The 10,462-nt window shown below is 32.7% G+C and overlaps 1 protein-coding gene across 1 annotated transcript; it reads right to left on the bottom strand.

Moving 5' to 3' along the window:
* Positions 1-4,209: 4,209 nt before the first annotated feature.
* Positions 4,210-6,682, bottom strand: LOC110722779 (expansin-like B1). Its single transcript, XM_021902073.1, has 4 exons — positions 6,562-6,682; positions 5,563-5,669; positions 5,027-5,335; positions 4,210-4,569 (listed from the first exon to the last, which is right to left on the bottom strand). The coding sequence occupies exons 1-4, from the start codon at positions 6,680-6,682 to the stop codon at positions 4,360-4,362; spliced, it is 747 nt and encodes a 248-aa protein (XP_021757765.1). The 3' UTR covers positions 4,210-4,359.
* Positions 6,683-10,462: the final 3,780 nt, after the last annotated feature.

Raw genomic sequence — 10,462 nt, 5'->3', positions numbered from 1 at the left:
ATTCCACAATCTAATTTACTTATGGCAAATGATAAGAGGTTAGACTCATTAGAGTAATTGGAAAGAGGCCTCTTCTGAGTTTTAATTTGATAAAAGGTACGGAGTAATAAATGTGACGGATTCTAGGATAGAAAAGTAAAAATTACGGAGTATTTATTCGAATTTTGATTTTTTTTTTGTCAAGTTAGTTTTTTGAGCTTTCTATTCTCGATCAATTAAACATTTTTATTAGAGGTTTGAGTTAGTCAATCGTTTCTTTTTATAACCTCAAACCTGCCTTGACCAAGGAGGGCAAAGACCCCAAAAATAGTTAGGGTAGTTCAAGACCCATTTAGTTCTTTTAACAAGTACTTCATTGGCAATCTAAGTTTTACTACTCTGTAAAAGATAATTCAAAAATATTAATGATGTCAATTGTGCATTAACAAACAAAAAAACTCCATTATGCAATTTATAAAGAACAAAAGAAGTATTTAATACAGAGTACAATTTCTTTGACAAAGATTAGTTAAATATATTCCTTATTAATCCTTATCCAATATGATTTAGGTTTGACTGAAATTCATTAAAACATTTTCATAATAGTGATTGATGTAATAAAATTTATCGAGCCAAATCAGATGGCCGAAAGTATTTATGGTATACTGTAAAACCATATTATTCGCTTGATTGTGAATTGTGATTAGGTTCCACTTGGGCGAAATTGTGGGGAATAATAATGTCTTAATAGTCTTCTTGGTCACATAGCATGCCATGTAACATCATATCTAAGTCAAGACTTTGGATTTCTTTGAGGTTGGACCATATACTGTGCAGTTATATGCAGACATGCAGTTGTTGACAAACAGGTTTTGAGCCTAACTTCTAATTACCCACAACATCAAAACGACAAAGTCTCATTAATATGCCTCATAATCCTAACTATAATGTTTAATAAACTTAAGCCCTAAGCTAAGCTTATATATTTTGCAATTGATGCTTAAATGTACTTCATTTTATCTTACAGTTTATATAAACTAAAATTTAAGTTGATGCATGGTTGAAACCTTTAATTGGTTTATATCTTGTTTCTAGAAACAGAATTCTCCTCGATGAATAAGGGTATTTCGAGTAGCAAGATGTCCAATGCTTATATTTTTAAAACCATCGTTATTGCAAGTATGTTAGGTGTTTGACCAAAGTGTATCTATATGGACATCACACATTAGTAAGAGTGTAAGACAGTAGGATTGAAACAATGTAAGACTCAATGTGAGGACAATCCATGTGCGTGAGTATAATTAAGGTACCGCAAAAACATTTAAACATGTTCAGTTTTTCAGCTAACGTTGTTTTCTTTGTATTCATTCGCATAAGATTGGATTGGCAAATAATTACAATGCATTATGAGCATAAACCAATTACAAAATTTGATTAAGAAAATGAATTTGGTACTAATTTTCACGGTACATGACAAAGTTATAGATGTCAAGTACTTTTCACAGTATAGTGGTTATTTGTTAACTCCATCTCATAGATAAAACACATATGTATCAAGCATCCTTCAAAAAACATATATTAAGCACTTCCTAGTTCCTAGTATATGTATGAATTATGAAATCTAGGGATGGCAACGGACTCAGAGTGGATTGTGCTAAATCAGAATCCGACCCTATAGGAAGTCGGAGGCTAATCCGACTCCGATATCCGACTTCGAGACTCCGATTCCGACTTCAATATCCGACCATCAACTCCGACTTCAATCCGACCCGACTCCGAGTTTTTTCCATTATTCAATATACTTTGAGAAATTGGGCTATTTGGGCCTTTATAACCCACACCCAATGCCACCAGGCCATGACCCACACCAAAATCAACGATCTATTGGAGAGTCGGATAATCCGTCGTAGTCGGACATTTGTCGGAATCGGATTTTTTTCTCGGATTTTTTGTACGATCCAACTCCGACCCTCCTCCGACTTGAAGTCGGATTATTTTGACGGAATCGAACTCAGATTACTTTTTTCTCGGACTCAGCAGATTTTTTACCTCGGATCGAGGCGGAGTAGGGTCGGATCCGGACTGGATTGTCATCCCTATTGAAATCAGTCTCCTTCTCATAATGGCATAATCATAGGTTGATCTAATAAGGACATGGGTGACACATGTCCTATCATTTTCAAAAAATTAATAGTGCCCCGCTTAATCCTAGATCCACCTCTTACTATTATTCTTAAGAGTTTCATTGTTCTTTAAGAAAAGAATTTACCATTTTCTAATCTTTTGAAGGGAAAGATTGTTCCCAATCTCAATTTTCAATCGAATACAATGAGTCATCATCATCCTCCCTACTCTCCTTCTTATGAAGAAAAGTGGTCCCAACCAATAAAAAAGGGCACATAAACTTCAAATAGACGCTGCCATTTTCCTTTCCTGCTATTTAGAGTTCTACACCCAATTAATGTAGGCTATATTATACTACTTGTATAAAAAAAAAAAAACATGAGAAAAATGATTCTGTAACGTGTATTGGTATCTGTTGAATTACTAATTAATACTCTTAGTCCGGACTATAACGCACTCAAATATGGCACCCTTTTAGTGATTTTAGTCTTTCATGTATTAATTGATTGAAATAAAATACACCAACTCTCAACTAATCAATCAATCCTTCAAGTAAAATATTGAAACTAGAATCATCTTGGTTGAATCACCTATACTCCTACTTCAAATTCAATTGATGAAATTCAATTACCTTTAAAATGGAATCACTAATATTATTGCCTCTCTTCCTGCTATAATAATACTAATAACAAAAGTTTCATCACTATTTGCCAAAAGTTTAAAAAATAATACATAAATCTACTGTTATTTATTGATATAAATTAACTTTTGACATTATTCACAATCTTTATTATGACTAATATTAGGGAAGTGATTTTTGCACAACTTTATTTGATAACCGCACACCTTAAAATTCAATTGATCAGGAGAGCAGTATTTTGGTGTAAAGTTAGTGTCCGGAAATTACCAGCCCTAGTTTTTGTGATATATTCTTATGATGATACAATAGATTCATTACCCTTTCTTCATCTTATTTGTTTTCTTAAATTCATACCAAAAATATGTACCAAGGATTTTCAGATGCTTGAGACTTAAAACAGTCAAAGCTTGGTGTGTAGTGAGCAGGGGTCATAATGGGACCAAATTCGAAAGGCCTACCATATTCCTGACCAAGGTGACATACAGGGTGTCCCTCAATTGGCAGAAATTACCACTTCAATGCTACTCACCCTTCCCTAGCTAAATCCATACAATGATTAATTAAATTACTACGAAGTATTTGACTAGAATTAGAGAATAATGATTACTATATGATCTTTCGATATTTTAAAAGATGGTTAATTAAATCGAGAAAATAATGATAAACCAAGGAAAGTGATCAGAAATTCTATACGGTTCACCTTAAACTGAACGTGGTAGTATTTAACGCTTGACCACTAATCATAAAAATGATTTAGTAATGGTGCAACATCCCTCTCTTGCAAATTAGAGTTTAAAACACAATCTACTAGGGTATATAGTTGTAGGCTTGTAGCCCTAGTATGCATTTGTCTTCGATGTATATTTTTAAAATTTTGACTTTTTTGTTGTCAGTTTTCAGAACAATAATCATTTTAATAAGTTTAACTACTTTTTCAATTTTCAAAAAAAAAAAAATAATAAAACCCTACTTTTTTTCAAAAAAATCTTTATTTATATACGTTCTCTATTTTTTTTTTAGTTGACACCTTTCTATTATCACGCTTGCCAACGCATATTTTTAACGATTAATATTCTTTAACTATCAACATCGTAAAATTATAAAAATTGGATATGAATAAAATATATACATTGAAGCTATTCAAACAAGATCTCACATGAATATGTTTTATCATATCTATAAACCACAAAAGCGAGTCAAAGTGTGTTGTATGGATAGTGTAAAAGTCAAACGGTGCCAACTAAAAAAACGGAGAAAATATTATTTAAAAAATTGAAAATAATAGTAATGCAACGGATTCTTAACAAACCAGTTTTGATTTAGTTTTTTCACAAAATCACAAGTATACAATTTGTAAACGTATTAATTCACTTTTAGTAAAAAAAACCAATATATGGATTCATTATTAACGCATAAATAATTTAATAATACGTACTAGCTAGTAGTATTAATCAACACAATTGTAATTCAAGTAACGGTCCATAATCTTATTTAATCACTAATTTATGAGATAAGTAAAGAGAAATGAGAGTTAATCTTATTTAATGACTAATTTATGAGATAAGTAAAGAGAAATGAGAGTGGTGATGACCAATAAAAAAGGCTAATAGTTACAATTATAGTTTAATGGCAAGCTGAAAATCAGCTCCTTTCTGCGAATTATTAGCAGGAATAAGAGTAGGTGATTCCACCCACGTGGCAGCATTAGTGTTGCTAGCTCGAAGCAAGTATCTTACTCTATAACCTCCATTTACTGTTGGTGGATTTTCCAGGTCCCAAACTGCTCCAAATGGCTTTCTCATGGGTTTCCATTCTTGGGTTTCCTCCTGCATTTCAAATAATATGAAGCCCAATTTAGCCCAATAAACAAATTATTTGTAACTTTGTATGAGTGTATTGTGTGGTAAGTGTACCTACCAAGTCGCACATAGAGAAATGAAACAAGTAATAATAAAAAAAATAAAGGGAGTACGGTTTATAATATGTGTAATCCCCTGATTTATTCCCTTAAGCTTATAATCAAAGTATATTCCTAAGCTAACTCTTAGTTAACAATATACTTGGTTAAATGTATTTAGTCGTATTTTATTGATTATTAATAATAATGTACTATATATACTTAAAGAATTGCATCAATATAATTAAGCTTTCTCTTTTACTCTCAAAGCTTTTAATATTCTCTTTCTCATAACTTTATCATGATATGTTATTCCACACATGTGGTGTGTATGCGTCATAGAGACTACATTATAGGTGATAGATAAAAGGAAGGAATAAACAAACCTGCCAAACTTCAATTCTAACAATGTCATAGAGAGAAGGATTATAGGTGATAATAATGGCAAAGTAGTTAGGGTATCTGGAGGCTTCATGTATGTTAACAATGAAGTTTGAACCACCGAAGGTGCAAGGGACTCGGTGGTAATCGATGTTAACGACGCCGTATGAGAGCAGCTCGGCTTCTAACCCGGGTTGGGCCATCTTAGCGTAGGTCTTGGCCGGAAATAGGAAATCTGTCCTATCGCCCATCCCAAAATCTGTTGCCACCACCACCACCCCATCTTGTGTGCATTCTCCTGTCTTGCACTTTACCTAGTAATTATTAAAAAATATTAATTTATTGATAGAGTATAAAACATATTCTTGCATGCAAAACATACTCCTAGATCTCAAGACTCTTAACTATCTAAGCGGATGGTTGAGCACAAGATTATGTTTTATACTCTATCATTAATGATCAAATATATAAATTAAAATTCGCTAAAAAAAAAAGTCAAATTGACGAACATTATTAATATATTATAAATTGGAAGGAGTACCTGGTAGCAAGCACCGCATCCAATGCCGTTTTGGTAAGGTCTGTACACACCAGCTACATCACCATTATTAGCAGTTCTCCCATAATCTCCATATCCACATGCTCCATCTGATAGATGCAATTAAGTCCATAATATCAATTATGTTTTCAGCCACTCACGTAGTCAATAACCAGTCATGTCATAATTAAGTATACAATTATCAAATGAACAGTTAAACATAAGCATAAAGTTTATGCTTTATTTACTAAAGAAAAGAAAATTTAATATTTTAATTAATCCTACAAAAGCATTAGTTTGAAGATTATTAAGTAATTGATATGGACTTCAAAGAGTGATAATTAAGATTTTAGATTAGCCTATAGGATATCGTAAGAATTAATAAACTTATAGTATAGCAGTAAGGGCTACTTACTAAGGGTCTGTTCATATTTACTGAACTGAACTGATTGGATCTGAAGTGAACTAAACTGATTAGAGTTGAAGTGAACTGAATAGAGCTGAAATGAATATTTTGTAAGAGAAGGAAATTAGGAGATGAACTGAACTGATTGGAGCTGAACTATACATTTCAGAGCTGAATTGAACTGAAATTAAGCTGAAGTGAACATGCCTTAAATAAAAAATTAAGAAGCTAATATACGAAGTACAAAATAAAATATTAATTACGTCGGTTCTTCCGTGTTTTTATGAAGAATTGCAAATATACATCGTTTCAGAATATGCATATAATGCTTATTAAATGTAACCATCAAATAAAGCTACCCATATAATTGCCCTTTAATTTAGCATACATGCATTGAAATAGTTAGTCACTACGTAACACATATATACATAAGCATAACTACAGTAGAGGTCGAAGAAGAAGAAGAAGAAGAAGAAGAAGAAGAAGAAGAAGAAGAAGAAGAAGAAGAAGAAGAAACGTACATCACTCAATATGCAAGTTAAGATACCATGCATGCTACTAAAACATAGAGAAACAACTCAAACAAGAAGGCATACTTGGATTTGCTTGACCAAAATAGGTTGCTCTAGAGTTGATTTTTTGACCATAGCCAATTACAAATAACAACATCATTATCAAAGGAAGTATGATAGCTTTGTAATTTAGGCTAAACCCCATTTTTTTTTAAGGAATATTAGAAATGAAAAGACAACAAGCTAAGAATGTAAGAAGCTAATATAAAAAGATAGTGGAAGAAATGGTGAGAAATGAATTAAGCAAGAAATTCTAGATATATATAGCACATAACTTTTCATAGAAACAAAAAAATAAAATAAAAGATTAATTTTAAAAAATGAAAATTGTAAAAAATTTGACTTTCACTATTGTAGTAGTCTTTAGAGACTATGTACAGTTTAACAATGAACCGATCGCTAATTACATTTAAAGTACCTTTGCTAAGTTTATTTTAATGTATTACTTTTCAGTGCACTTAGGCTTATCAATATAGTTAAAGAAAATGCTAAGATAGTCCTAGACTCCTACATTAATCAATTAAACAAGTACATCACTTTTTATTTTTTCTAGCAGTCAAGCACTCAGTTTTGTCACAACTGAGTTAGGAGATTAGGACACATGGGAATAAAAAATCTCTAGATAATTTTTTGGAAAATTTGCAAATTGCAGCCATTTAAATTTTTTTTTTTTGCAAATTGCAACCCAAAAGTTCGTATAAATTGTAAATTGCAGTCCGATTCAATTTTTTCACCGGTTTACATGTTGAAAAATCTTTGATTAATGTTGTAGGGGTCATTATATTCCTTAGGACCCCGAATTGAGCTCAGAATTAGCAAAAAAATAACGTAAGTGTTTCATATTTACAGTTTCCCACAAATCGATATATTTTTGTTTCACAAAACGAGATACTTGCGGTATTTTTTTTGCTTATTCCGAGCTCAAATCGGATCCTTAAGGGCTAAAATAGCCCCTGAAACTTTAATCGAAGATTTTTCAACTTGTAAACCGATGAAAAAGATGAATCAGGCTGCAATTTACAATTTATATGAACTTTTGGGCTGCAATTTGCAATTTTTTTTAAAATGGCTGCAATTTGCAAAATACGAACTTTAAATGGCTGCAATTTGCAAATTTTCCTAATTTCTTATTGACTTTTACTTGACAAATAATAGTAAAACTCCAGAAAATGATTTTGGCACATCCCTATGCGAGAGCACAGTTTTCTATGTTCTTCTCATATATAGAGGTGTGCCAAAATCAATAAAGGGTGTGCCAAAATCAATTTCCTAAAACTCCTTGTGATCCAGACTCACTTGTGGGTTGTGGCAGTTGCGGTTTAGACCTAATTATTATATTATAAGAGTCTGTGTTGAACTTAATAAATAATAATAATCTGAGCCAATATAATAGACAACTCAAATGTGAAGAAGAGTGTTAGTTGAGTCCATGAACAAGCCACATGCGAATGAAAGTGTTGTCTATATTAAAAGACTGTAAAAAGCATTGAAAAATGTACCTCACATTGAAGTAACACGAAAGTCGTGTTCACTTTATAAGGTTAAGAGGCTATTTCTCTTTTTGTCATATAATTTTGGTATGGAGCCTCATTATACTTGTAAATTGGACTCTCTCTCTCTCTTGATTACGGGTGTGGTCCAGAACCGTTTTCAACACAAAACACACAAAGTATGGGGGCTTATAATCTCACAAAGAAGCCATACCATCTTGCATTCAATCCCGATTTCAAACCACGCCACCTATGTTGAATAATCAATTATACCTTAAAATAGTGAACATTATTTTTAAAAAATAATTGTAGTGAATGGAAGACCCGTAAAACCGTTGTCAAGTCAAAATTGGGTTTGGTACAAATCCTTCTTGGATAGCTATGTGGAAATTAAAAGTAACCATATTTCTTTCTACAGGTAATTATGTTTTAGAATACTTTAAATAAAAATAACATGACCTATATATCTTTATTGTGTAATCATCATCCTTACGTTTTTGTGATTAATTCGACCTACATAGATTTATAATCTAACTTCATTAATCATCCAATGAATTTTCTTCCAAAGAGTTAATTCCTTGGAAAACCTTGTTACCCAATATAACAAAGAAATGTAGAATTTATGAAATTCTTGCTTTTCCTTCTACTTTGAATAGAAGTTATTTGATACAATCGGCAATCGGGTGAACAGCACACTAGTTGCAAAACCCCGATGACATCAATCCTCATGTACATGTACGGTGTTCAGCTACATACGATTCTTTTTTTTTTTTTTTTTTGAACGGACTACATACGATTTTTAGACATGTGCGTGATGTTTAATTTAGGGACTTACAAAATTAGGGGCTTATATTACTCTATGTGTTCGAGCGCAATTGTGATGTTGATAGTCTAATTTGTAAATGTGACAACTTGATTTACACAAAGGCAATCTGCATAACTAAATGTGCAAATAACATTAAACCATCTGTTTTGAATCTTAACTTCTTAAGATAATGGACAAAAACTGCCTTGGAGCCATTTTCATCAATACAAGGCACAAGCTGCCCTCCTTTTGTAGAATCTCAACAGCAACATGTTACTGTATAACCTTCAACATAGTCTTAATTTTGTGAAACCAAAACTTATAGAAAATGATCTAAGGCTTCCTGTTCACAAGGAGCCAATAACAAAACTGCAACATTTAGCAGAAACGATGGTTTTGATAGCATAATTCAGACAAGCCATGCACACTGCCTTGTATCGCGTATTGCTTTCACATGAATTATACAATGGAACATAATATAGTTTTGAAACAATTTGCTTTGACCACTCAAATCTTGAAACCTTTGCTTCCTGCCAAAATCTTCAACAGAAAACCCGGGATGAAGAACAGGGATCCAATACATGTAAAATCATTATTGAGTACATGACCTAATAAGATGCTGCTAATACTCTGGTGACACCAAACTAAAAGGATCTTACCTCAAAAACCTCCCTCTACATATTCTTAATTGATTATCACACCAAGTAACTAAATTGACACATTCAATACTCAATGCCCTGTATCGAGTCAGCAACTAGCTACACTAAATTTTCCCTGTCACAATGAGAATATTAAGACAAACTCCATCCCAGTAAAGTTGAATGCCGCACACACTTAATGGCAATAAGTTGAATAAGCGGGCTCAAAAGAACCTAAAATCAAGCACTGCAAGCTAATGCTCACACTTTAAGACCTTTACTTTAGACAAGCTACAGGAGCAAATAAGAACCAATAGCTATCTGGTCAGGTCATAAACTGGCTTTGTTGGTACAAACCATTCCAAGATGTCACCAAGTCTTTCCCACAAAAACACACAAGCCTAGGGGGAAAAGAGGGAAGTGTACAAATCTAAGCAGTATGGGACATGACATCCTGTACGAATATGAACATCATGCAACAAGATTAGTTCTTTACGAGCCACATCTAAACAAGCTAGGAGTGCAACTAGTGCGTCCTTCAACAGTAAAGTTGAATTTTTGGCAATGAATGGTTGCAAATAATATACTTCATATATTTTATCACATCCTCAAGCCATTAAGTATAGAGGATTCACAAGATTAACACATTCTACACCATTGGAAACTAGACTAGCTGACTAAATTAAGCCATAATGCGATCAAATCAGACAAGGACCAACTTCCCCAGCCAAACAACCTTCAGTACGTAATTCACCCACAATCACGCCCCAGCAACATCAGAATCCAAACTAATACAAGTACATAGGTAAACAAGATACAGAGCAATTATGAACCAGAAAATACATAAGAGAAATAACAGAGATAGGCAGGGGATGATGAAAGTTTAGTATTTACCAAATAAATTAACTTCAATCACGTCAATAATTATCAGAATATGTGAACTCAATAAAGATATTCTGCAACTGGCATATGATAAACAAGACTAACAAAAC

This window comes from Chenopodium quinoa, unplaced genomic scaffold (genome assembly GCF_001683475.1).
Source record: "Chenopodium quinoa cultivar QQ74 unplaced genomic scaffold, ASM168347v1, whole genome shotgun sequence".
In the NCBI taxonomy this organism is placed as follows: domain Eukaryota; kingdom Viridiplantae; phylum Streptophyta; class Magnoliopsida; order Caryophyllales; family Amaranthaceae; genus Chenopodium; species Chenopodium quinoa.
The sequence above is the reverse complement of the archived record's forward strand: the minus strand, read 5'-3'. Positions and strand labels throughout refer to the sequence as shown.